Source organism: Salvelinus alpinus, chromosome 13, assembly GCF_045679555.1.
Source record: "Salvelinus alpinus chromosome 13, SLU_Salpinus.1, whole genome shotgun sequence".
In the NCBI taxonomy this organism is placed as follows: domain Eukaryota; kingdom Metazoa; phylum Chordata; class Actinopteri; order Salmoniformes; family Salmonidae; genus Salvelinus; species Salvelinus alpinus.
In genome coordinates this window covers 30208179-30235364 of record NC_092098.1, presented here as the reverse complement: position 1 = coordinate 30235364, position 27186 = coordinate 30208179, and the positions used below count along the sequence as shown (strand labels likewise).

General features: G+C 42.0%; 3 protein-coding genes across 11 annotated transcripts in view; 2 read left to right on the top strand and 1 right to left on the bottom strand.

Moving 5' to 3' along the window:
• The first annotated feature begins 32 nt into the window (after window positions 1–32).
• LOC139538072 (protein orai-2-like) lies at window positions 33–12598 on the top strand. 7 transcript variants are annotated; one of them, XM_071340032.1, is made up of 4 exons: window positions 33–1754; window positions 2511–2746; window positions 2996–3559; window positions 11994–12598. In XM_071340032.1, exons 1-4 carry the CDS (start codon window positions 1271–1273, stop codon window positions 12024–12026), a joined length of 1317 nt encoding a protein of 438 aa, XP_071196133.1. In that variant the 5' UTR covers window positions 33–1270; the 3' UTR covers window positions 12027–12598. The 7 variants fall into 7 exon arrangements, with proteins under 7 accessions (XP_071196133.1, XP_071196136.1, XP_071196135.1 ...); XM_071340035.1 differs by lacking the exon at window positions 11994–12598 and adding an exon at window positions 2297–2340 and having other exon boundaries at window positions 33–461; window positions 2996–10353; XM_071340034.1 differs by lacking the exon at window positions 11994–12598 and adding an exon at window positions 2297–2340 and having other exon boundaries at window positions 33–471; window positions 2996–10353.
• A 103-nt stretch (window positions 12599–12701) lies between these two features.
• pex12 (peroxisomal biogenesis factor 12) lies at window positions 12702–18023 on the bottom strand. The gene is made up of 3 exons (XM_071340039.1): window positions 17580–18023; window positions 16493–17031; window positions 12702–16370 (listed from the first exon to the last, which is right to left on the bottom strand). The coding sequence occupies exons 1-3, from the start codon at window positions 17700–17702 to the stop codon at window positions 15980–15982; spliced, it is 1053 nt and encodes a 350-aa protein (XP_071196140.1). The 5' UTR covers window positions 17703–18023; the 3' UTR covers window positions 12702–15979.
• Window positions 18024–18030: 7 nt separating this feature from the next.
• The window catches only part of ap2b1 (adaptor related protein complex 2 subunit beta 1), an 87455-nt gene continuing 78299 nt past the window's right edge, over window positions 18031–27186 (top strand). For 2 of the 3 annotated variants that reach the window (XM_071340029.1, XM_071340027.1), the window contains exons 1-7: window positions 18055–18198; window positions 18844–18898; window positions 19202–19307; window positions 19619–19754; window positions 19864–20109; window positions 20372–20562; window positions 20862–21083. In XM_071340029.1, the coding sequence (XP_071196130.1) occupies window positions 18862–18898; window positions 19202–19307; window positions 19619–19754; window positions 19864–20109; window positions 20372–20562; window positions 20862–21083 (938 nt within the window). In that variant the 5' untranslated portion in view covers window positions 18055–18198; window positions 18844–18861. Of the gene's footprint in view, window positions 18199–18843; window positions 18899–19201; window positions 19308–19618; window positions 19755–19863; window positions 20110–20371; window positions 20563–20861; window positions 21084–27186 lie in introns of all 3 variants that reach the window. The other variant, XM_071340028.1, reaches the window with a different exon arrangement.

The window sequence follows — 27186 nt, the reverse complement described above, 5'->3', positions numbered from 1 at the left end:
TTGTTATTCAAACTGTTTTTACTAGCACCTGCAATGCCAGCCTCCTCCTTTTGAGAGAACCATTTTGAATTCAATCAAATTGGTGACTGTGTCCAAACTGAACGAGGTCAGCAATACCTTGAGAACCAGCGCCAGCCCACATACTGAAGACCTACTGATTTATCAAACTTTAATCCAGAGCAATTACAATTATTGTAATTCATAGATTGAGTAGAAAACACATGTAACCTGTAGTCTCATTCATTGTATGTGAGGATCACAATTTGGGTTATTGAGGTGGTATAGTTGAAACTCCTTATTGTTTATATGGCTCCACTTTGTTAATTGTAGCCATATTCTCATCATGGGATGCAGATGTCACGTGACCAGAATGCTCCGTACGGTGAAGGAAAGATAGCAGTGAAGTCTCTCAGCAAGTTACCGTACTGCAAGGGGTTCATCACCCTTTAATAATCACCGAAGTACGTCAAGGTTTGTGGTTGCATTAATAAGTCAAATGACGTATTGGCAAAAAGGTCAAATTTGTCAATCGTGTAGCTGTCTACTGAGCTTGCCCATAACATCGCCAACGCGATGCTAGCCAGAGTGCCAGGAAGTCGCATCGTCTTTTATTTTCTAAGTAGCCGTAGCGAAAATTTGGATTGATGGACGCTGGAATGACTAAGGAAATAAACATTTGATGATGACACTTGGTTGCATTTATTTTCCTTTTCAGGCGACTTGTTTGCTAGTTAGTTGACATTCCACGCTTGGTTGAATATTGTTTACTAACCAGGTAACGTTAGCTATCTAGTTAACTAACGTAAGCGCGAGATATTTACCTAGCCTGCTGGATTTAAAAAATATATATAGCTCCTACGTTGCACAACGCTGTCGATTGCGATACATTCATACGTTTTTTTTGTTGAAACATTGACATTTTAATTTAGCAAAAAAAACTTCCTTGACTGAGGGATGCGAATGAGCTTCTGTAATTATCGCTCAAACTATTCTCAGTTACATTGTGACTGGAGTAGAACGCTAGCCAGTGACGTCATTTGGCAAGATCGTAATGCAGGATCCCTGAGTATCATGCACAAAATTAATTAGTTATTCATAATTTGACCAAGTTGTAAATTTACCGACGTAGGCATCAAGGTCGTATCCGGTTGAATTTCCCTGACAAGGATGTAGCCATATCTACACTCAAATTTATACGCAACATGTAAAATGTGCCGTTTTGTCACAACAATGCCACATGTCTCAAGTTTTGCGGTAGCGTGCAATTGGCATGCCAACTGCAGGAATGTCTACCAGAGAATTGAATGTTAATTTGTTTTCCGTAAGCTGCCTCGTTTTAGAGAATTTGGCAGTTCGTCCAACCGGCCTTACAACCACGAGTAACCACGCCAGCCCAGGATCTCCACAAATCGGGCTGCTTAACCCGTGGGATCGTCTGAGACCAGCCACCTGGACAGCTGATGAAACTGGGTTTGCACAACCGAAGAATTTCTGCTCAACTCTCAGGGAAGCTTATCTGCATGCTCGTCGGCCTAACCAGGGTCTTGGCCTGGCTGCAGTTCGGCTTTGTAAACGACTTCAGTGGACAAATGCTCACCTTCGATGGCCACTGGCAAGCTGGAGATGTGCGCTCTTCAAGGATGAATCCCGGTTTCAACTTTACCAGGCAGATGGCAGACAGCCTGTATGGTGTTGTGTGGGCAAGCGGTTTGCTGATGTCAACGTTGTGAACAGGGCCCCATGGTGGGGTTATGGTATGGGTAGGCATAAGCTACGGACAATGAACGCAATTTGAATGCACAGAGATACCATGACGAGAGCCATTCATCCACCACCATCACCTCTTGTTTCAGCATGCGACATGGGGCCATGCATTGTCAAGGCCCTGTACACAATTCTTGGAAGCTGAAAATGTCCCAGTTCGTACATGGCCTGCATACACACCAGACAGGTCACCCGTTGAGCACGTTTGGGATGCACTGGATCACTTTTTTGCTTACAGTACCATCTACTGAATTTTTCTCTGCCCGTAGTACCCCATAAGTACTCCCCTGTGCATTTGACCAGTAACCCTATGGTCTTAAGTGCCCCCTGTGAATAGTCCTACTCCCCCAGGGGTCCTAGTACCCATGGTTGGGAACCACGATTCTAGTATATATGTCTAACACTGGAGTTACATTCTTAGCTAACAAGGATGTAACCCTGGCACTTGTTGCTACAGCTGGTATTATGGCACAATCAATACTTTCAAGCACTCACTGCTAAGTATTTTTATTTTTTTTGCTCTCAACTGTAGATAGGTGATGAAAGCCACTCATAAAACAAGCGAAGCCCAGCCATGTGAGTAGCCTAGGTTCAGATATGTCTCAAGAATTCAGCTATAATGTTACAATGTTGGACCACACTGTCAAATTGGCCCACCGATGATAAACATGAAATCTGGGAAAATCTAAAATCATTCTCTTTTTGTGTTATTTCCTTTAACATTTTCATCCCTTCTTATCCGCTAGTTGCCATGAGCAGTGAGCTGAACGTGCCCAAGGGCTCCCCAGCCCCGGGGGGCTTTGAGCGGATGCCCGAGGGTGGAGGGATGGACTACAGGGACTGGGTGCGCCGCAGCTACCTGGAGCTGGTCACCTCCAACCACCACTCTGTGCAGGCGCTGTCTTGGAGGAAGCTCTACTTGAGCCGGGCCAAACTGAAAGCCTCCAGCCGCACCTCTGCCCTGCTCTCTGGCTTCGCTATGGTGAGTCACCGCACTGTTTTTCAGGGATAATAGCAGGGCTAATCCCTTCAAAGTTGTTTTTAAACTCAATTTCCCTGACAGCCTGTACACTGTATCCCTGGAGACAGACATTTTTCTGATAAACCAAGACGGGGAAAAAACGCACTCACTCCCCTGCTGCTATTAATAGCATTTTAACCAGTCTGAAAATTAAGTTGCTTTCCTTCTCACTGTGGACTGTGATAGTAATGGTGTTATGTGTTGTGCTAGGTGGCAATGGTGGAGGTCCAGTTGGAGATCCAGTACAACTACCCGCGAATGCTCCTCATTGCCTTTAGCGTGTGTACTACGGTGCTGGTGGCCGTGCACCTGCTCGCCCTGCTCATCAGCACCTGCATCCTACCCAACGTGGAGGCAGTCAGCAATATCCACAACCTCAACTCAGTCAGCGAGTCACCCCACGAGCGCATGCACCACTACATTGAGCTGGCCTGGGGCTTCTCCACTGCCCTGGGCATCCTGCTTTTCCTGGCAGAGGTAGTGCTGCTCTGCTGGATCAAGTTCCTGCCCGTGGACTCTAGTTCCGCCAACCAGGTGGCGGTGGCTGCCGCAGAGCTGGCACTATCCAAGCTGAACTGTAGCAGCCCTGCCCTGCCACCCAAGCCCACCCCTCCGCCAGGGCACAGTGGCTGGCAGGCAGCCCTGGCCTCCACCATCATCATGGTGCCGGTGGGGGTTATCTTTGTGGTATTCACCATCCACTTCTACCGCTCGCTGGTGAGCCACAAGACAGAGCGCCACCACCAGGAGATCGAGGAACTGCACAAAATTAAGGTGCTGCTGGATGGGTGCGAGAGAGGCTTACAGGCAGTGTGATCTCTTTAGCTCTTCTCTCTGTGCTCTTCCTGTCCACTGTCAATGCCTTCTCACATTGTTGAGAAGCACCAAAATTCCACTGAATAAGTGGTAGGATTAAGGATTTCCTTATCCCCTATTTATCAAGCACCCTTTCCTATTCAGCCTCTAGCCTGTTCATTGTTAATGTCTTCCTTAAAGTTTTTTTGGCAGAGAGCCCCAAAACTCCACTTAATATGTGGGAAGTTTAAGGAATTCTCAGCTCTACTAAATTATGGAGGTCAAAGTTCATAGTATGTTTGTTTGATTTGGAAAATAGTATTTTGTCTCTGTGAGAGATGTAGGATCTGATGTATTGATTCTATTTTTAAAGATTATTTTAAGGGCTATTTTGTTAGTTGTTGATTTGTGCCATCTCCACATTTCATGAAGGAAGTGGTGTCAACCATCACATGTGCTTAACTTGTTCTCACAAGGCTGTTATTGTTGTCAGGCTATGATCAACACTGAGACCAGAGTTGTAAGCTGAGGCAGAAGCAGGTGGAAACAAAAGTCCATTTATTTTTGAAGGTGTTCATGCTGCACCAAACAGCGTGTAATGTACACTGAACAAAAAATATAAACACAACATGCAACAATTTCAAAGTTACAATTCATAAAAGGAAATCAGTCAATTGAAATAAATTCATTAGGCCCAAATCTATGGATTTCACATGACTGGGAATACGGAGATGCATCTGTTGGTCACAGATACGCATAGAGTTGATCGGGCTGTTGATTGTTGCCTGTGTAATGTTGTTTACATTTACATTTAAGTCATTTAGCAGACGCTCTTATCCAGAGCGACTTACAAATTGGAAAGTTCATACATATTCATCTTGGTCCCCCCGTGGGGAATGAACCCACAACCCTGGCGTTGCAAGCGCCATGCTCTACCAACTGAGCCACACGGGACCACAAGGGTTTCACTCTTCAATGGCTGTGTGAAGTTGCTGGATATTGGCGGGAACTGGAACACAGTCTTATACGTCGATCCATAGCATCCCGAACATGCTCAATGGGTGACATTGAGCATGTAGGCCAAGGAAGAGCTGGGACATTTTCAGCTTCAGGAATTGTGCACAGGTCCTTGTGGCATGGAGCCATGCATTATCATGCTGAAACATGAGGTGATGGCGGCGAATGAATGGCAAGACAATGGGCCTCAGGATCTCGTCACGGTATCTCTGTTCATTGAAATTGGCATCGATAAAATGCAGTTGTGTTCGACGTCCGTAGCTTATGCCTGCCCATACCATAACCCCACCACCACCATGGGGCTCTGTTCACAACGTTGACATAAGCAAACCGCTTGCCCACTTGATGCCATACTCAGTCTGCCTTCTGCACAGTACAGTTGAAACCAGGATTCATCTGTGAAGAGCACACTTCTCCAGTGTACCAGTGGCCATCGGAAGTGAGCATTTGCTCACTGAAGTCGGTTACGACGCAGAACTGCAGTCAGGTCAAGACCCTGGTGAGGACGACGAACACGCAGATGAGCTTCCCTGAGACGGTTTCTGACAGTTTGTGCAGAAATTCTTCTGTTGTGCAGCTGTCCGGGTGGCTGGTCTCAGACGATCCCGCAGGTGAGGAAGCCATATTTGGAGGTCCTGGGCTGGCGTGGTTACACGTGGTCTGCGGTTGTGAGGCTGGTTGAATGTACTGCCAAATTATCTAAAACGTTGGAGGCGGCTTATTGTAGGGAAATGAACATTACATTTTCTGGCAACAGCTCTGGGGGACATTCTTGCAGTCAGCATGCCAATTGCATGCTCCCTCAACTTTAGACATCTGTGGCATTGTGTTGTGACAAAACTGCACATTTTAGAATGGCCTTTTATTGGCCCCAGCACAAGGTGCACCTGTGTAATGACCATGCTGTTTAATCTGCTTCTTGACATGCCACACCTGTCAGGTGGCTGGATTAATTTGGCAAAGGAGAAATGCTCACTAACAGGGATGTTAACAAATTTGTGCACACCATTTTAGATGTTTTTTTTGTGTTGTATGGAACAGTTCTGGGATCTTTAATTTCAGCTCATGAGACATGGGACCAACACTTATGTAGCGTTTATATTTTTGTTCAGTCTATTTGAAAGTGAATGGAGGGCTGCTTTATTCTCCAGCATTTTGGATTTGGATTTGAGATCAAGTGTTTCATGAGACTACAGAATGTCTGTCACCTTTTATTCTAGGGTATTTTCATATAGTTTTTACTGTTTTAGAAATGAAAGCACGTTATCTATTCCCCCCATTTGAAAAAGTCAAGTATTTGGACAAATTCACTTTGTGTATTAAAAAGTTTAGTATTTTGTCCCATATTCCTACACTCAATGATACCATCATGCTTGTGACTACAAACTTGTTGGATACATTTGTAGTTTGTTTTAGTTGTGTTTTCGATTATGTTTTGCCCAATAGGAACTGATTAATGTATTTTAATTTTGGAGTGACCTTTTTTATTGTAAATAACAATGGGTGTTTCTGAACAGTTTTACATTAACGTGGATGCTACTATGATACGGATCATAATGATGACCATACATGTTAGCATGTTTTGTTGTAGCCTCTGAACGGTATTTCACTTGTCATTTTTCACGATTCTTAATCAGGGCATTATCAGGATTAATATAGATTTGTTAGATTACATTTTACTGTATCTACTCACTTTGGAACTGAATGACTTGAATTTCTTTCTATTGGGCAAAACAACCCACAACACACACACAAAACGAATCACAAACTTGATGTAGTCATTGTGTGCTAGGATTATAGGACCAAATACTAAACTTTTGACTACTTTAATACACTAAGTGAATTTGTCCAATATACTTAGGACTTCTTCAAATGCGGAGACTAGATATATCAAGTGCTTTCATTTATTTCTTAACAGTAAAACATGTATGAAGATTCACCTTTTATTTAAGGGTCATTCTGTGCTGTCGCCTCACATTAAACATTTGATCTCATATCCAAAATGCTGGAGTATAGAGACAGATTTTAAATGTTAGCTTCACTGTCCAAATACATACGGAGGGGAGTGTATTGCCGTAGGTGACAGTAATAGGAGCACACATGCTGTGTGTGCAGACATGCTTTGGGGAGAATGTTCATTTAATCTGCATTATAATTCGTATTTTAAAGAAAGCCCACCCAGGCCTATAAACTGTACGTCAGTTCTTAGGCTACTCTATGGTGTCAAAGATAGTGCCTCAGCGTTAAGACTTGTAATCTCATGAGTTAATTTAGTTTTATTTTATTTATTTTTTATTTAACTAGGCAAGTCAGTTAAGAACACATTCTTATTTACAATGACGGCCTACCAAAAGGCAAAAGGCCTCCTGCGGGGATGAGATAAAAAAAAATCTATATATATATATAGGGCAAAACACATCACGACGAGACAACACAACACTACATAAAGAGAGACCTAAGACAACAACATAGCAAGGCAGCAACAGATGACAACACAGCATTGTAGCAACACAACATGATGACAACAACATGGTAAAGACATTATTGGGCACAGACAATGGCACAAAGGGCAAGAATGTAGAGACAACAATACATCACGCAAAGCAGCCACAACTGTCAGTAAGAGTGTCCATGATTGAGTCTTTGAATGAAGAGATTGAGATAAAACTGTCCAGTTTGAGTGTTTGTTGCAGCTTGTTCCAGTCACTAGCTGCAGCGAACTGAAAAGAGGGACCCAGGGATGTGTGTGCTTTGGGGACCTTTAACAGAATGTGACTGGCAGAATGGGTGTTGTATGTGGAGGATGAGGGCTGCAGTAGATCTCAGATAGGGGGGAGTGAGGCCTAAGAGGGTTTTATAAATAAGCATCAACCAGTGGGTCTTGAGTCGGGTATATAGAGATGACCAGTTTACAGAGGAGTATAGAGTGCAGTGATGTGTCCTATAAGGAGCATTGGAGGCAAATCTGATGGCCGAATGGTAAAGAACATCTAGCCGCTCGAGAGCACCCTTACCTGCCGATCTATAAATTATGTCTCCGTAATCTAGCGTGGCTTGGATGGTTATCTGAATCAGGGTTAGTTTGGCAGCTGGGGTGAAAGAGTGATTACGATACAGGAAACCAAGTCTAGATTTAACTTTAGCTTGCAGCTTTGATATGTGCTGAGAGGACAGTGTACCGTCTAGACATACTCCCAAGTACTTGTATGAGGTGACTACCTCAAGCTCTAAACCCTCAGAGGTAGTAATCACATCTGTGGGGAGAGGGGCATTCTTCTTATCAAACCACATGACCTATGTTTTGGAGGTGTTCAGAACAAGGTTAAGGGTAGAGAAAGCTTGTTGGACACTAAAAAAGCTTTGTTGTGGAGCATTTAACACAAAATCCGGGGAGGGGCCAGCTGAGTGTAAGACTATCATCTGCATATAAATGTATGAGAGCGCTTCCTACTGCCTGAGCTATGTTGTTGATGTAAATTGAGAAGAGCATGGGGCCTAGGATTGAGCCTTGGGGTACTCCCTTGGTGACAGGCAGTGGCTGAGACAGCAGATGTTCTGACTTTATACACTGCACCCTTTTGAGAGAGGTAGTTAGCAAACCAGGCCAAAGACACCAATACTCCTTAGCCGGCCCACAAGAATGGAATGGTCTACCATATCAAAAGCTTTGGCCAAGTCAATAAAAATAGCAGCAGAACATTGCTTAGAATCAAGGGCAATGGTGACGACATTGAGGACCTTTTTAGGTTTTCTGTGACACATCCATAACCTGAGCGGAAACCAGATTGCATACCAGAGAGAATACTATAGACATCAAGAAAGCCAGTCAGTTGATTATTGACAAGTTTTTCCAACACTTTTGATAAACGGGTCAAAATAGAAATAGGCCTATAACAGTTAGGATCAGCTTGATCTCCCCCTTTTAAATAAAGTACGAACCGTGGCTACCTTCCCAGAAATGAGAGACGGGTTAAAAAGGTTGGAGATAGGCTTGGCGATGATAGGGGCAGCAACCTTGAAGAAGAAAGGGTCTAAACCATCTGACCCAGATGTTTTTTGGGGGTCAAGTTTCAGGAGGTCCTTTAGCACCTCGGACTCAGTGACTGCCTGCAAGGAGAAACTTTGTAGCGGGGCAGGGGAAAAGAGGGAGAAGCATTGGGGATAGTCACATTAGAAGGGGTGGGAGATGAGGAAATGTTGGCCGGGCAAAGAGGCATGGTGAGTCAAATAGGAATCCTGACTTAATGAAGTGGTGATTAAAGGGCTCAGCCACATGCTTCATGACAGTAACAACCACATCATCAACATTAAGGGACATGGGCAGCTGTGAGGAGGAGGGTTTATTCTCCAGGTCTTTAACTGTTTTCCAGAACTTCTTGGGGTTAGACCCACAGAGAGAGATGAATGGTAAAATAAAATCCTACCTGCCCACACAGCAAATTAATATTGTAGTTACAATTCATATGCTCAGCAAAGTATAGTTTAGTGAACTCACATTGGCTTATATAACGAGACAGCATAAACATTTGCAAATAGAATTGCTACATGAAATGCCTATCCACTTTTATATCCATTATATTTTCTTTACTATGACATTGGCAAGCTCAAAACATATGAAATTACCTGTTTTATGTGCCAAGAATAGCACAGTGCTTGCTTCTGTTCTATTCCAAACAGTGACATTTTTATACTTGTGTATGAACATATTTACTATAGGATTCTTGCAGCAGAGGGGGTGCATACTGTTCTTTTCACCATGACTTTTCATGGAACAGTGTCGACTAGGATTAAAATGAGGGTTGCTAAATACACTGCTCAAAAAAATAAAGGGAACACTTAAACAACACAATGTAACTCCAAGTCAATCACACTTCTGTGAAATCAAACTGTCCACTTAGGAAGCAACACTGATTGACAATACATTTCACATGCTGTTGTGCAAATGGAATAGACAAAAGGTGGAAATTATAGGCAATTAGCAAGACACCCCCAATAAAGGAGTGGTTCTGCAGGTGGTGACCACAGACCACTTCTCAGTTCCTATGCTTCCTGGCTGATGTTTTGGTCACTTTTGAATGCTGGCGGTGCTTTCACTCTAGTGGTAGCATGAGACGGAGTCTACAACCCACACAAGTGTCTCAGGTAGTGCAGCTCATCCAGGATGGCACATCAATGCGAGCTGTGGCAAGAAGGTTTGCTGTGTCTGTCAGCGTAGTGTCCAGAGCATGGAGGCGCTACCAGGAGACAGGCCAGTACATCAGGAGACGTGGAGGAGGCCGTAGGAGGGCAACAACCCAGCAGCAGGACCACTCCTTTATTGGGGGTGTCTTGCTAATTGCCTATAATTTCCACCTTTTGTCTATTCCATTTGCACAACAGCATGTGAAATTTATTGTCAATCAGTGTTGCTTCCTAAGTGGACAGTTTGATTTCACAGAAGTGTGATTGACTTGGAGTTACATTGTGTTGTTTAAGTGTTCCCTTTATTTTTTTGAGCAGTGTATATTGTATATGCAAGGAGCCAAGTATTGCTCAAAACGCTTATTGAATATTTAGCTTTATTGGTTGGTTTGAGTGGTAAGCAATGTATGAGGAATGTAAATAGTCAACCGTTCCATTCTCTTAAATAAATACGATTTATGTCTGCTTGAAGGAAAAAATTGTTTAGAAATTAAGATAATAGAGTCTTGTCTGTCAGGTGTCTGCAATTCTTCAATCTTATCAATTAACATGTGAAATAAAGGCATCTTAGTTTGTTGATGTTTCCATGCCCTACTCTCTGCTTACTTGTCTGTATTATGAGCTGATTATATCTTGTGAAGACCTAGGCTATGTTTACACAGCCACCATAAGAACCGAAATATAATGTTATTTTCTGTCCACACTGTTTTACCTGTGACCCATGTCAGATTTGCGCATTCACACTGATGTAGTCCTTGAAGTAGCGCATGGAGGATCAGGATTCACATCCACATATGGAGGGCTGTTTACACAAGCAGCCCAATTCTCACAGTCAAGGCGGTATAAATTGGTAGTCAAAATATCAGATGCCATGTGCTTTTTTTTGGTGTTTACACATTGGGGAAAAGATCAGAGATATCAGATTTGCAAATAATTGGCAATATATCTGAATTGGCTGCCTGTGTAAACAGCACTAGTTTACAAGTTATACAGATGAGCCAATTCCCAGATCCTTCAAGTTAAGACAGGCCATGCCTATCTGATACATGGATTGCTCATTTCCTAAGGGTTACACTTGCATGTCTCAAGAGGGCCAGATGGTACACACCTGTGATATACACTACTGGTGAAAAGTTTTAGAACACCTGCTCATTCAAGGGTTTTTCCTTATTTGTACTATTTTCTACATTGTAGAATAATAGTGAAGACATAAAAACTATGAAATAACACATGGAATCATGTAGTAACCCAAAAAAGTGTTAAACAAATCTAAATATATTTTATATTTGAGATTCTGCAAATAGCCACCCTTTGCCTTGACAGCTTTGCACTCTTGGCATTCTCTCAACCAGCTTCATGAGGTAGTCACCTGAAATGCATTTCAATTAACAGGTGTGCCGCCTTAAAAGTTAATTTGTGGAATTTCTTTCCTTAATGCGTTTGAGCCAATCAGTTATGTTGTGACAAGGTAGGGGGGTATACAGAAGATAGTCCTACTTGGTAAAAGACCAAGTCCATATTATGGAAAGAACAGCTCAAATAAGCAAAGAGAAATGACAGTCCATCATTACTTTAGAACATGAAGGTCAGTCAAATCTGGAACATTTCAAGAACTTCAAAAGTTTATTTAAGTGCAGTCGCAAAAACCATCAAGCGCTATGATGAAACTGGCTCTCATGAGGACCGCTACAGGAATGGAAGACCCAGAGTTACCTCTGCTGCAGAGGATAAGTTCATTAGAGTTACCAGCCTCAGAAATTGCAGCCCAAATAAATGCTTCACAGAGTTAAAGTAACAGTGACATTTCAACATCAACTGTTCAGAGACCGTGAATCAGGCCTTCATGGTCAAATTGCTGCAAAGAAACCACTACTAAAGGACACCAATAAGAAGAGACTTGCTTGGGCCAAGAAACACGAGCAATGGACATTAGACCAGTGGAAATTTGTCCATTGGTCTAGAGCCCAAATTAGAGATTTTTGGTTCCAACCGCCGTGTCTTTGTAAGACACGGTGTGGGTGAAAGGATGATCACTGCATGTGTATATCCCACCGTGAAGCATGGAGAAGGAGGTGTGATGGTGCTTTGCTGGTGACACTGTGATTTATTTAGAATTCAAGGCACACTTAGACAGCATGGCTACCACAGCATTCTGCAGCAATATGCCATCCCATCTGGTTTGGGATTAATGGGACTATCATTTGTTTTTCAACAGGACAATGACCCAACACACCTCAAGGCTGTGTAAGGGGTATTTTTCCAAGAAGAAGAGTGATGGAGTGCTGTATTAGATGACCTGGCCTCCACAATCCCCCGACCTCAACCAAATTGAGATGGTTTGGGATGAGTCGGACCACAGAGTGAAGGAAAAGCAGCCAACAAGTGGTCAGCATATGTGGGAACTCCTTCAAGACTGTTGGAAAAGCATTCCAAGTGAATCTGGTTGGGAGAATGCCAAGAGTGTGCAAAGCTGTCATCAAGGCAAAGGGTGGCTATTTGAAGAATCTGAAATGTAAAATAGATTTTGATTTGTTAACCACTTTTTTGGTTACTACATGATTACATATGTGTTATTTCATAGTTTTGATGTCTTCAATATTATTCTACAATGTAGAAAATAGTACAAATAAAGAAAAACCCTTGAATGAGTAGGTGTTATAAAACGTTTGACCAGTAGTGTATAAAAACAGCCAAATGGACAGAAGAAGTGGCGAAGCGAGAGGGATAACTAGGCCCAAAATCTGCCTTCTCCAGCTGGTAGTGTTTTTTCCCCGCTCACCATGCGAGGAGTTTTTGTATGGAGGTCAATGAGTGTCGAATTTACTTAACAAAAAAATGTATGGCTTATTTGCTGGAATAGACATTTCGTAATGTTTACGTTGTTACGAGTGTACTGATATAAGTAGGGCACATGACATCCTGGCAACTTTAAAAACTCTTTATACATCCTGGCAACTTTAAAAACACTTTACAGTTGTTCACACACGTATCTGCTCTCTCATTGGCTAGAATGGTCCCACCTGATCTTGCCTCCTCCCGACTGCCTTCCATTTTTGAAGACATTTATTTTCATAGAGGCCACTTGAGTATCTGGTCAATATAATGGATAATCTGTGTGATGGGCTACATTCTCCTTAAAATGATATTACCATAGGGATTGTGATTGTCCACTCCTGGCTTGTTAAATTAAACAACATTTACAGCTGTTTAATCATTGCACTAATTTGTCAAGTAATGAATTGTCTCAAATGATAGCCAATAGAACACCAGGAAGGACAACGCTCCAACCCACTATTTCTTGTAGTTTATTACAACGTCTTTGTAGTAGCAATGGGGAGGAGACTAACTGGGTGTTTTTATTTTGACAAAGCTGCCAGTAGGTCTTGCTTCAACAATGGACAAGTGGTTAGATGTTTATCTTGTAAAATGTGTCTATAAACAGTTTATTTTACAGTAATGTCCGAAATCAAGTTCCTGGTTTTTATCCTAATGAGAAAACCAACAGGCATATAGAATCATCTTCTGAACCTATGCTAATGAAATGAAGAACATGCAACAATTTCAAAGATTTTACTAAATTACAGTTCATATGAGGAAATCAGTCAATTGAAAAATTCATTAGGCCGTAATCTATGGATTTCACGACTGGGAATACAGATACTGTACCGCCAAAATTAAAACCGCTAAAAAGATCATAGGGCGTCTTGCCAGAATTCTAACAAAATGAGCACAAGTAATAGAGAATTTCCATGGAGGCTGCTAGCTAAATATGCTAAAAAGTGCAAATGAAAATGAACTAATTGCAAAGACAGGCAAATCCAGCTCATAAAGTTATACATATATCATTAGGAGCTACCGAATGTAATTTTTGGTGAGTTTGGACATTTACAAGCGAATGTGAACGAGAGACATTGTGAAAAATAACAAAGTTTTGAGGCATACTTGTCTGAAGGAAGAAAGGTACTGGCTCTGAAGCAGCATGCCTACACCCGTGTCGAGTCTGGATTCGCTAGGGCAACGGGCCTGCCTGCTGTGCTCAAAGAAGATTGGGGAGGCGCAGAAGGGACGAAAACCCAAGGAAATCAAAAGATAGCAGTGGCAGGTGTATCGATAACTCATCCAAAGGGCTTTGACTTCTATAGCACGACATAAAGCTTACACAATATGATGCCCCGTCACCTTATTGAGTAATTTACTTAGATAACTAGCAAGTTAAACTTAGGGGTCACGTTACCGCAGAGAAAAATACAAAATGCATAAGAAGTCTCTTACTGCGTTTTGTAAACGCAGATCTAAAATGCTTCTTATTGTAATTTCTGCATCAGACTCATTTTGTGCTTCAGTTGCACTTCTCCACTCGGATGAGAATTCACGAACGGGCATTCAATCAACAGACAGCACTCTGACAATGTGTAGCTACTTTTCTCGGTGTAGCTAGCCTACTTTTCTCAGGTAAAATGCAAGATTAACTTTAAGCAAAACATTAGGAAATGTAGCTGGCTACATTCTTTCTATGATTAAACATTGGAAATATGATGGCCATGCACCATTTTTTCAAAAAAGACATTGCTTTTTCATTGTAAGCTAATTTACTTGTGTGGCTGCCAGCCAAATAGCTTTGTACTTCTGTTGTCATCTGATGAAAATGAATCTATTTTCTGCCAAATGTGTTGCACAAATTTATTTTCTGTGTTGGAAAACCGTGTTGATCACTCGAAGCAAAAAACAATTAGGAAATAAAGCAGATCGTGTTCATTTCACCTGTCACATTATTTTACAAGTTGACTGCACGTATTTACTTAAAGTAGTTACAAATATTAACATTTATTGAACAACTTAAAATAGTGTCAACGTTATTGGCAGTACTGAAAAACCATCCCATGGCTATTTCCAAATGCCCTGTATAGCCCAAGCCTATTGGATGCACTGCCAAACTCTCAAAAATTATGTCGGAGGCAGCTTATGGTAGAAAAATGAACATTCAATTCTCTGGCAACAGCTCTGGTGGACATTTCTGCAGTCAGCACACCAATTGCACGTTCCCTCAAAACTTGAGACATCTGTGGCATTGTTTTGTGTTGCAAAACTGTACATTTTAGAGCGGCCTTTTAATGTCCCCAACACACACCTGTGTAATGTTTATGCTGTTTTATCAACTTGATATACCACACCTATCAGGTGGATGGATTAACTTGGCAAAGGAGAAACACTCACTAACAGGGATGTAAACAAATGTGTGCACCAAATTTGAGAGAAATAAGCTTTTTGTGCACATGAAAAAATTCTGGGATCTTTTGTTTCAGCTCATGAACCATGGGATCAACACTTTACACGTTGTGTTTATATTTTGGTTCAGTATATATTTGTCCAGGCCTCAATTGTGCCTTGATTAGCACAATTCATTCTCGCTGTCAATAATTCTGTTATAATAGGAACTGCATTCACTGGTTAAATTAGTATTCAAACAGTCAAATGGTTGTTGCTATGTTAGAGATTTTCTTTTTTCAGCAGTCCTGCCTGCCAGCAGTAATCTTCTCTGATTGAGAGATTCAAGGGGCTATAATCGTTAACATAGATGGAAAGCATTGAATATTTAAATTCATGCACTTAAAAATTTATTTTGTAACTTTCCCCCAGAAGCATTTAACTCCCACATCATATGAATTAATGCATCTACCTGATTTAGGGGACACATGAACAGTTGGTGTTAAATACAGTGTGTGAACAAACTTAAAATGTATAAGTTGATGGTTCAGATTACAGGATGCCAAGGTAATATTTCCATATTCTGTTCCTGTTAAAGCATAGTTCAGATTCAATTCAATCTGTGGACTATACTTTAATGGCTAGCTCAGAATGAGCTTTCCAAAAGTTGTTTATATATTATGGAGATCAGTCCTTTCGGGAGCCCACATAATTTATTGATAAATCCCATCATTGGATGTTTCGGTAGTTGGGTTTCCCAAGGGACTCCATAGGCCAGCATAGCTGACCTAAATTGTAAATATAGAAAAAAGTTGATATTGAGAAAAATATCTGCACTGGGCATTTAAACTATTATGACGGCTAGGGATATGTTAGTGCTTTAAATTATTTACAAATGGTCATAAGGGATATAGTCAACTAACATCAATTACAGTATAAATTGTCATTGTGACATGATTGTCAAAGTCCTTCATTGGAATGGAAATAAGATTCTCCCTAGCTCTCTGGTGAGTAAATCTTGATGAGATGCTGAAGTTCAGTGGGGTACCCAGTCATCGGACACCTCTGGTTGGCTTTGATGTAGACATAAATACAGCGGTAACAGAAGACAAAACCAGAGGTGGAGAGGACGGTATCATTGGTGCGGACCTTGCAGCAGAGTGGACATACTTTGCTGTGTCTGGTCAGTGGTTGTTGGTTCTGGAGGTGGATGGGAGGGGGTGGTGTGGGGAGGGAGGTCAGGGTCTTGATGGTGCTCTGGTTCTCTGAGGAGTACCACCACTCGAGGAACTGCAGGAAAAACACTCCCAAGGAAAGACTAGTGGAGAGGGACAGAGCCACACCCCCCACCACTGTCGACGTCAGCCTCCGCAGCCTCTCACCAACACTGGGAAGGGAAGAAATAACAACTTACAGGGAAGTATGCTTATAGGCTAAATGCTTTTAAAAGTGATTAAACTCTTTGAACTCAGGGTCCCTTGAGACAGGATATCCCAATTTCATTCTTACCTTGAGCCGATGGCCGTGGAAGGTGAGGCTGGTTTGAGGTCCATATTTGTGATGTCATGTCCTGTGAGGTGAGCCAGCCTGACACCTGCCAGCCACAGAAATGGTGAGTGGGTCTTGGCTCGGCCAAACACATACAACAGCTGCTGGCAGAACACCCAGCTGTCCCAGCCCATGCTGACATAGGGGTAGGCTGCCAGGAAGGCCCTGTACATCCTCTGCAAGGGCGTCTGTGGCAGGCGGATGGAAAAATCGTCCTCATCCCTCTGCTTGGCCAGTACCTGTTCCAGCTTGGCCCTCAAGTAAGGAACGAGGGCAAGCAGGATCAGTGAGCACCAGTGGTGTTTCCCACGCAGACCCAGGTGAGCTGGCCGCTCGCGACCAGAAGCAGCCACGCGCTTTAGGCTGTAAAAGTTCTCAGAGAATGAGGCGCTAGTCCGTGACAGAAAATGGTGCTGCAGCAATACATCCAGAACACCGTGAATCTCGTCAAATCTCCGCCAGAGGAATCCGTAGCGAGAGGGGTTAGACTCAGCCAGAACCTGAGGTAATAGTTGAGAGAAGGAAGTTGCATTATATCAAACTTATATCAAACTTGAATCACACAGCAATGTCAGTGCAGCAAAGTCAGTATATGGACACCACATATTAAAAAGGCCATACAAGGTTGAATACAAACTATTTAACACATCAAGTGATCCAACATCATAATGCCAATTATGTAGTCTAGACGGATACCTTGATGGGCCAGCGTTCTCCTGCACAAATATATGAGCATGTGTGCAGGATTTTGTTCCAGACGTTTCAAATAATCAACCGTTGTTGGATAAACATGGTTTATATAGTTTCTTCCTGGAGTGTATTTATTACGTATTACTTCGGAAACAATTAACCGTTTAAGAACGAAACGGGGAAGGACCTACCTGAATTTGTCCAATATAAACACGTTTTGTTGCGAAATGTTTACCGTTTGGAGTAAACTGATTCGGTTGCAAAACGAAAAGTTATGCAACAGACTCGGCGTAATAAATACACATCAGGTGTCTACAGATGTAGCAAAAATGACATGGGTGAGAAAATGTCGTCGAACCTTCACTGCGTGTCGCAAAGCGGGTCTGACTGCACCCATCAGGGAGTCCTGTGCCAAGACCTCGAATATCGACGGTCTATCATCTGCAGCTGCTGTTGTCAAATGTGCACCACGTTCTGCCATGCCTGGTGACTTCAAACACGTTTGGCAAAAGGCTCAATTACCTAAATAGCTAGCCAAGTTAGCTACAGAGACTGCAAGTGAAGTTAGTTTGCTTAGTAGTACCACTTTATACTGCACAAGTTCAACAAATATAAATAGCTAGCTGCATCAATTTCCACTGATGAAAATGGGACAGACTAATCATAAAGACGCATACCTAGCTACCCTCATGTATTTAATTCAAACGTTACAAGCTGGTGTTCTGGTTTTCGTGTTTCTTTGAACTACTCCTTTCCCCCCTGTAAAGATAGTTCGGCTATTTCCGGTGGAAATGAACTCCGGTGTTACGCCTTTCTGGTTCCGACGCCCTTCACTCATTTTGTTTTTTCGGGAGTGCTGTCTTTCCACGGCTAGCTATCCCTTTGCGGTAATCAAGGAGGAAAAACATCTTTCAAATTGTGGAATAACGTCACTCACCCTAGTGACGTATTTTCTTATTGAAATTACCTAAAAACAAGTCTGTACCTTTCCATTTGTAATTTAGATGTTTTACGTTAATTCAATTCAATGGGCTTTACGTTAATGCTAACTAGCTATCTGAAAGTACCGAGGCCTCACATCCCTAGCCAGCTAATGATATAGCTTAATATGACAGATATTTTCCCTCCTCCACTGGTGTTAAGATAATGGGGTCAACTTGGCTCTGTTGTTAGTTTAAGCTTGTTGTATTTATAATAGCTAGTCTATTGACCAACCTGTTTTTTCTCTATTATAAAAGGCATTAAACTGCCTTCCTAACGTAGCTAACGTTAGCCGGTGAAAGTGATGCTGATTGCTGCTGTCGTGACATCCAGCTGTTGTTTGTCATTGAATGCTGTAATATTTGTGCTTTGGTTCTAATGTCTCATTGAACTGTATAAAACATATTTAGAATCCAAGATTAAAAATAACTATAATTATTAGCAATGTGTCGTCGTAGCCTCTAGGCCAGGGGTGTCACGTCAAACACGCGTAGGGGTCCAATCCAGTCCGCAGGTGGTTTGAGTAAAAAAACAAAAACGTTTGACTATTTTTTTAATATATTTTTTATTACTACATCACTTAGGCCTGTTATATGTGTCCTGTCCTGTGTCCTCTAATGCTGGATATTTCCCTGTAATAGATTTGAAGAACATCTACAATGACTGACTCAAAATATTTTACAACAAATAAAAAAGGTGAGTCTTACAACGATTCTTGGTATTGTCTTCTTCAATGACACATCACCCCCTTGATCAAGAGTGCACAACTATCATTAGGTTGGTGTGGATAATATTAAACAGTGCAACATAACTCTTGAGGGAAATAGATTGTCTCCTACTCTCCTCACAGACACAGAATGTATGAAATTACCACTAAAGGCTGAACTGTTCATGATAAAATTGACAACTGAACTGACAGCTCTACCAGTGTTGCTGGATGAGAGCATCATTCTGTTTTCACACTGGACTGTCACTAACGTTGCATGTATCCTGTTACAGGGGAGATCTTTGAGCTGAAGGCAGAGCTGAACAATGAGAAGAAAGAGAAGAGGAAGGAGGCAGTGAAGAAGGTCATTGCGGCTATGACTGTGGGCAAGGATGTCAGGTACAGTACACCTGATTACATCCTTTGACAGTTCTGTGTGTTGACCTATACATCCCACTGACATTGCCTAATGACTTCTGCTCTCCAAACATTGTTCAGCAATTACTTTTACTTTAACGTAAAAGAGACTGCCTACTTGTTTATAGTTAGAAAGTTATCTCTGATAATCTCTATTATTAAAGAGAGATCAAAATATTTGAATGAAAAATGTTCTGACTTGATATGTAGAGTTATAATTGCCTCTCTGTCAAAATATTGTGAGTTATAGTGATGAGCAAACATTGGTGATGTCCTATCCCTCTGTCCTTTAGCTCCCTCTTTCCAGATGTGGTGAACTGCATGCAGACTGACAACCTGGAGCTGAAAAAGCTGGTCTACCTGTACCTGATGAACTACGCCAAGAGCCAGCCCGACATGGCCATCATGGCTGTCAACAGCTTTGTCAAGGCAAGGCCTTTTATACATGGTTTTCCACTTACATCGGCTTTTAACACAGCCTAGCCATTACAATACTGCACTTCCCTACCCATAGATATCTTACCTCTCTCTCCCTCAGGACTGTGAGGACCCTAACCCCCTGATCCGTGCCCTGGCCGTGCGCACCATGGGCTGCATCCGCGTGGACAAGATTACAGAGTACCTGTGTGAGCCGCTGAGGAAGTGTCTGAAGGACGAGGACCCATACGTGAGAAAGACAGCAGCAGTGTGCGTGGCAAAGCTCCACGACATCAACGCCCAGATGGTGGAGGACCAGGGTTTCCTGGACTCCCTCAGGGATCTCATTGCCGACTCCAACCCCATGGTAGGTTTGGCTGGCACTAGGACCCTAGGCACAGCCCAGACTATGTACATGTCAGGTGAAATTTTCGGACTTTTTATTTACTTATACACTTCCTTCTGGGGCCTGGGGTAATTTAAAAACAGCCTCCAAGACCTGTTTCAACAGAGTTAGTCATGATTCAAACTTTTTCTCCTATGAAAGGCTTTGCTCTACCATGCTAGACAAGACAAGACAGAGTACATCATGTTTTCCTAATCACTGGCCACTGTGTCTGGACCTCCAGGTGGTGGCCAACGCGGTGGCAGCTCTGTCTGAGATTAGTGAGTCCCACCCCAACAGCAACCTGCTGGACCTCAACCCACAGAACATCAACAAGCTGCTGACAGCCCTCAACGAGTGCACAGAGTGGGGCCAGATCTTCATCCTGGACTGCCTGTCCAACTACAACCCCAAAGACGAGCGCGAGGCCCAGAGGTACGTTCAGTTATCATTCTGAAGACTTTTAGGATTTTCAATTTTTTTCATAGAAACTAAACTGAACGCTGACTTAGTTGTCAGAGTAACATATTTGCAATACACATCCAAGTTTTTATATTTTTTATGTGATAACTTTTGAATGTTAGTTGCTGGGTGTTGTGATAAATCTCCATAATAATTCCTGTGGACTAAAACTTTACCAGCTGCTGCGTTTGTGCATACATTCACCTATTTTGGTGTTGTCAACTTTTAATGACTTTGTAATAAACATGTCTGTCCTTCTCTTTCTCTCCCAGCATCTGCGAGCGGGTCACGCCCCGTCTCTCCCACGCCAACTCGGCGGTGGTGCTGTCGGCTGTCAAGGTGCTGATGAAGTTCCTGGAACTGCTGCCCAAGGAGTTGGACTACTACAACACCCTGCTGAAGAAGCTGTCCCCCCCGCTGGTCACCCTTCTCTCTGGGGAGCCAGAGGTCCAGTATGTGGCCCTCAGGAATATCAACCTCATCGTCCAGAAAAGGTCAGGGGGCAATTTGCTGATAAATACTTTATTGTAGGGCTGGGCGATTTTATGATTGCATCGTCTATCGACAATGATTGACATCCATCGTCTATTGTGACGACATCGTGATGTCCAAACGATGTTGTAGCATATTTGAACTTGACTGCACCGCCGGAGTCTGGCAGCACACAACAGTGCAGCGAGCACATGGCAGGGCGACAATGCCCAATGGCCCATTCCCTATTTGCCATATTTAGTATTTATTAGGATCCCCAATTAGCTGCTGCCGAGGCAACGTATACTCTTCCTGGGGTCCAAACAGGAAACAACACAACAAATCAAATACATAATATACATACATAGCACTACATTTACATTACAATTTAGCCATTCAGCAGGTGCTCCCATCCAGAGCAACCCACAGCTAATACATTCTTCTTAAGATAGCCAGACGAGACAACCACGTCACAGTCATATCCCAACTACGTATCACATACATAATGCAATGCAAATACAATACAAAATGCATAGAAATATCTGTGTGTCTCTTCACAATCCCTGTTGTGCCGTGTTCTTTTATCTATTTAAAAAAAATCTGTTTTTATTGCTAGCTTGAGTTACCTGGAGTGGCAGAGAGTTCCATTTAGTCATGGCTCTATTTAATACTGTGTGTTTCCCAGCCTCTGTTCTGGACCTGGGGACTGTGAAGAGACCTCTGGTTGCATGTCTTGTGTGGTACCGATGAGTGTCCGAACTATGTGCCAACTGCTTGAACAGACAGCTTGGTAGCTTCAACACATCAACACCTCGCACAAAGACCAATAGTGATGCAGACAATCTCTCCTCAACTTTGAGCCAGGAGAGAATGACATGCATGTCATTGACATTAGCCCTCCGTGTACATCTAAGTGCAATACGTTGCTCTGTTTTGGACCAACTGCAATTTGTCTATGTCCTTCTTTGCCGCACCTGACCACACAACTGGACAGTAGTCCAGGTGAGACAAAACTAAGGCCTGTAGTACCTGTCTGATTGACTGAGATATCAAGAAAGTAGAGCAACGCCTTATCATGGACAGACCTCTTCCCATTTTAGTAACCATTGAGTCTATATGTTTTGACCATGATAGCTTGCTATCTAGGGTGACACCCAGAAGTTTAGTCTCTTCAACTTGCTCAATAGGCACATATTCAATAATGGATCCAGATGAGGTTTAGGGTTTAGCAAGTGATTTTTTCCCAAATATTATGCTTTGAGTTTTCTTTTATATTTAGCACCAGCCTATTTCTAGTTACCCGTTCTAAAACTGACTGGAGCGCTATGTTAAGGGTGTCAGTTATTTATTTTACTGTTTCAGTCGACCTGTACTCTACTGAGTCATCAGTATACATAGACACACATGCTTTATTCAAGGTCAGTGGAAGGTCATTAGACTTGAAATATGCAGACAGGCAGATTAAAAGTAATACTTCTGACAGCCAACTTTCTAGCTCTGCCTACAACATCTGGACTTTCTAGCTCTGCCTACAACATCTGGACTTTCTAGCTCTGCCTACAACATCTGGACTTTCTAGCTCTGCCTACAACATCTGGACTTTCTAGCTCTGCCTACAACATCTGGACTTTCTAGCTCTGCCTACAACATCGGACTTTCTAGCTCTGCCTACAACATCTGGACTTTCTAGCTCTGCCTACAACATCTGGACTTTCTAGCTCTGCCTACAACATCTGGACTTTCTAGCTCTGCCTACAACATCTGGACTTTCTAGCTCTGCCTACAACATCGGACTTTCTAGCTCTGCCTACAACATCTGGACTTTCTAGCTCTGCCTACAACATCTGGACTTTCTAGCTCTGCTTACAACATCTTGACTTTCTAGCTCTGCCTACAACATCTGGACTTTCTAGCTCTGCTTACAACATCTGGACTTTCTAGCATTCCCAGAAAGCATGGATTATTGAGTCATTATTAGTTTTACACTTAAGACATGACTCTGACGTTGTGCTGTAGAATTAGTAAATGTTGTCTCTTGTATAATAAATTCTACACGTTAGCATCAATTTTCGTTAACTGTAATTTTGTTAGTTATGCTCCAACTTTCCCTCCATCTTGTGCCAACATCAGTTCTTTTTAATAGTTAAAAAAAATTCTAAGAGATTGTCAGTTGGATATGCTCTCTGCAATGTTTTGTATATCTTCCTTATCATATGAACATCAATTTCTGACTCATAAGATTCCCTAAATTTGCTCATCTTGTCAACAAACACGTTTATAAAGTGGTTGGCAATATCAAAGGGTTTGGTTATGATGAGGATGGAGCTGAGTTAGCATTTCTGCATAAATGTAATTTAAGGTCCTCCAGAGCTTTTTACTATCTTTATATAATTTATCTTTGTTCCATAGCCTACATTTTCAGTACATACAGTGGGGAGAACAAGTATTTGATACACTGCCGATTTTGCAGGTTTTCCTACTTACAAAGCATGTAGAGGTCTGTAATTTTTATCATAGGTACACTTCAACTGTGAGAGACGGAATCTAAAACAAAAATCCAGAAAATCACATTGTATGATTTTTAAATAATTAATTTGCATTTTATTGCATGACATAAGTATTTGATCACCTACCAACCAGTAAGAATTCCGGCTCTCACAGACCTGTTAGTTTTTCTTTAAGAAGCCCTCCTGTTCTCCACTCATTACCTGTATTAACTGCACCTGTTTGAACTCGTTACCTGTATAAAAGACACCTGTCCACACACTCAATCAAACAGATTCCAACCTCTCCACAATGGCCAAGACCAGAGAGCTGTGTAAGGACATCAGGGATAAAATTGTAGACCTGCACAAGGCTGGGATGGGCTACAGGACAATAGGCAAGCAGCTTGGTGAGAAGGAAACAACTGTTGGCGCAATTATTAGAAAATGGAAGAAGTTCAAGATGACGGTCAATCACCCTCGGTCTGGGGCTCCATGCAAGATTTCACCTCGTGGGGCATCAATGATCATGAGGAAGGTGAGGGATCAGCCCAGAACTACACGGCAGGACCTGGTCAATGACCTGAAGAGAGCTGGGACCACAGTCTCAAAGAAAACCATTAGTAACACACTACGCCGTCATGGATTAAAATCCTGCAGCGCACGCAAGGTCCCCCTGCTTAAGCCAGTGCATGTCCAGGCCTGTCTGAAGTTTGCCAATGACCATCTGGATGATCCAGAGGAGGAATGGGAGAAGGTCATGTGGTCTGATGAGACAAAAATAGAGCTTTTTGGTCTAACTCCACTCGCCGTGTTTGGAGGAAGAAGAAGTATGAGTACAACCCCAAGAACACCATCCCAACCGTGAAGCATGGAGGTGGAAACATCATTCTTTGGGGATGCTTTTCTGCAAAAGGGACAGGACGACTGCACCGTATTGAGGGGAGGATGGATGGGGCCATGTATCGCGAGATCTTGGCCAACAACCTCCTTCCCTCAGTAAGAGCATTGAAGATGGGTCATGGCTGGGTCTTCCAGCATGACAACGACACGAAGTACACAGCCATGGCAACTAAGGAGTGGCTCCGTAAGAAGCATCTCAAGGTCCTGGAGTGGCCTAGCCAGTCTCCAGACCTGAACCCAATAGAAAATCTTTGGAGGGAGCTGAAACTCCGTATTGCCCAGCGACAGCCCCGAAACCTGAAGGATCTGGAGAAGATCTGTAGGGAGGAGTGGGCCAAAATCCCTGCTGCAGTGTGTGCAAACCTAGTCAAGAACTACAGGAAACGTATGATCTCTGTAATTGCAAACAAAGGTTTCTGTACCAAATATTAAGTTCTGCTTTTCTGATGTATCAAATACTTATGTCATGCAATAAAATGCAAATTAATTACTTAAAAATCATACAATGTGATTTTCTGGATTTTTGTTTTAGATTCCGTCTCTCATAGTTGAAGTGTACCTATGATAAAAATTACAGACCTCTACATGCTTTGTAAGTAGGAAAACCTGCAAAATCGGCAGTGTATCAAATACTTGTTCTCCCCACTGTATGTTGTAGTTTGACTGTTAACATAATGCAAGAGAACAATGTAGATTGTAGAAAGAGCAGCGAGCACCAAAGCAGCGCAAAATGTCAGATAGGGCCTAACATGTTTTTTTCCCCCTCTCTAATGTCGGGTGATCACGGGCATTTTGCAACGGACACTCCGTTGTCTGGCTTATTGTTTTCATATCGTAATTTCACTTTTTCTCCCCAATCCCCATTCAAATAGAATGTGACTTGTTGGCCTTATTTATTGCATACTATTTCATTATCAACCATCAAATGAATCTTTAGGCGTAACGGAGTTCCATCTCAGAAAGTTGTTTGCGAATAGCCTAAATAAAAACATAGTATAGTAATAATGAGAGAGAGAACAACAATTGCAAGATAAACTAATCGAATAGGAAGTTGACCAAAGTGTAGGCAAAATAAATTGTGCTGTCGGAAACTTCCTCCTTGCAAACCAAATAGCCAATAATAGGCTACAGCCTACACATAGGCTACTTCAATAAAAGTTACAGTAGGCTAAATGTTGCTTTTACAAGTTAAACTAATATTGTCAGCCTTTATTAATGTCCTTGAATTGTACTACGGGCAATCGGGCATAAACTCCCACAGCAGCACTTTCAATAAGCGGGAACAAAAAATAAATGAATGATGAGTTGGTGTGGGCCTCACTTTAGTTTGAATAGCTTACAAATTGTGAATTTATATAAAAGTCTAAAATAATCAGATAAAACAAATGATTATTTAGCCTATAACATTCTTTCTAATACCTGAATGAACATTGGCTTAGGTTAAAAACTAATAGGCCTATTATCCTTAGGCTATGCCTTTTGCCTATCGAACTGTAAACATTCTAAATGTTAAAAACAAATGATTATTTATAATATTCTTTATTACACTTAAAAACAAATGAACATTGGCATAGGCTAAAATCTAATAGGCCTATTAGGATATGCCTTTTGTCTAACTGTGCAAATCCTAAATATAGGCATACAAGTTACAAAATAAGTATGAAAATAACCTAAATGAGTGCAAAAAAACTAACAGTGCAAATAAGTCTTTCAAGGTTTGACAGAATATTTTTGCCTATCCTTTTGAATAAGATTAATCTGGATTTGAATATAGGCTACATTTTAAAATTAAGTAAAATGCAATGAGGAACCATTAGGTCTAATTGTTTTTTTTACCATGTCTTAGGCCTACCTAAAGGTTTCTGGCAAGGAACATCAGCATGTTCACCTTTTCTGCCCCAGAGTAGCAAACTCAGGAGGATGATGGACCTGTAAATGTTGACAGAGGTTTGTCATTTATCCATCCTTTGCCCTGATAATCCCTTATCATTCGTCCTTTATCATTCGTCCTGAAACTGAACAACTGCCAAACAGGCATATACATGATTTCTTTCCCATTTAGTCAGCCATTGTTTTTTTCTGATTCAGCGTAAGGCAGGCTATACTATAGATACTAAGTGAAATCCCGTCACTTCTTTTTTGTCAAAAAGTAGCCTAATGGAAGAAGGTTGGAAATGTGCTTACCCAGATGATCAAGATTAAATAACAAGTCTACACTTGATAGTCTACACTTGATATGGCTATAATATAAATTTTTAATATTTAGGCTAATATAACTGATATCTGAGTATTTTTATGGACAAGAGAGAAACATAGCCCTACCAATTTGAAAATCATTCTGTAGCCTAGACTAGCCTCCAAGGGATCAGGGCTGGAACAGAGTCAACCAGATTTTGTTTGCTGATGTCAACATTGTGAACAGAGTGCCCCATGGTGGCGGTGGGGTGATGGTATGGGCAGGCATAAGCTACGGACAAGGAACACAATTGCCTTTTATCGATGGCAATTTGAATGCACCGAGATACCGTGACGAGATCTTGAGGCCCATTGTCGTGCCATTCATCCGTTGCCATCACCTCATGTTTCAGCATGATAGCATGATAGCATGACAGCCCCATGTCGGAAGGATCTGTACACAATTCCTGGAAGCTGAAAATGTCCCAGTTCTTCCATGGCCTGAATACTCACCAGACATGTCACCCATTGAGCATGTTTGGGATGCTCTGGATCGGTTCCCACC

What these genes read in the sequence shown, in the direction of transcription:
- LOC139538072 (XM_071340031.1), top strand. Translation starts at nt 1,271, where the DNA reads ATGCCAACTGCAGGAATGTCTACCAGAGAATTGAATGTTAATTTGTTT. An exon ending in GGCCCCATGGTGGGGTTATG is followed by an intron (nt 1,755 to 2,510) that starts GTATGGGTAGGC and finishes CTTATCCGCTAG; the next exon opens with TTGCCATGAGCAGTGAGCTG. An exon ending in TGCTCTCTGGCTTCGCTATG is followed by an intron (nt 2,747 to 2,995) that starts GTGAGTCACCGC and finishes GTGTTGTGCTAG; the next exon opens with GTGGCAATGGTGGAGGTCCA.
- pex12 (XM_071340039.1), bottom strand. Translation starts at nt 17,702, where the DNA reads ATGGCAGAACGTGGTGCACATTTGACAACAGCAGCTGCAGATGATAGA. An exon ending in CTTTGCGACACGCAGTGAAG is followed by an intron (nt 17,032 to 17,579) that starts GTTCGACGACAT and finishes CTATTACCTCAG; the next exon opens with GTTCTGGCTGAGTCTAACCC. An exon ending in TCCACGGCCATCGGCTCAAG is followed by an intron (nt 16,371 to 16,492) that starts GTAAGAATGAAA and finishes TTCCCTTCCCAG; the next exon opens with TGTTGGTGAGAGGCTGCGGA.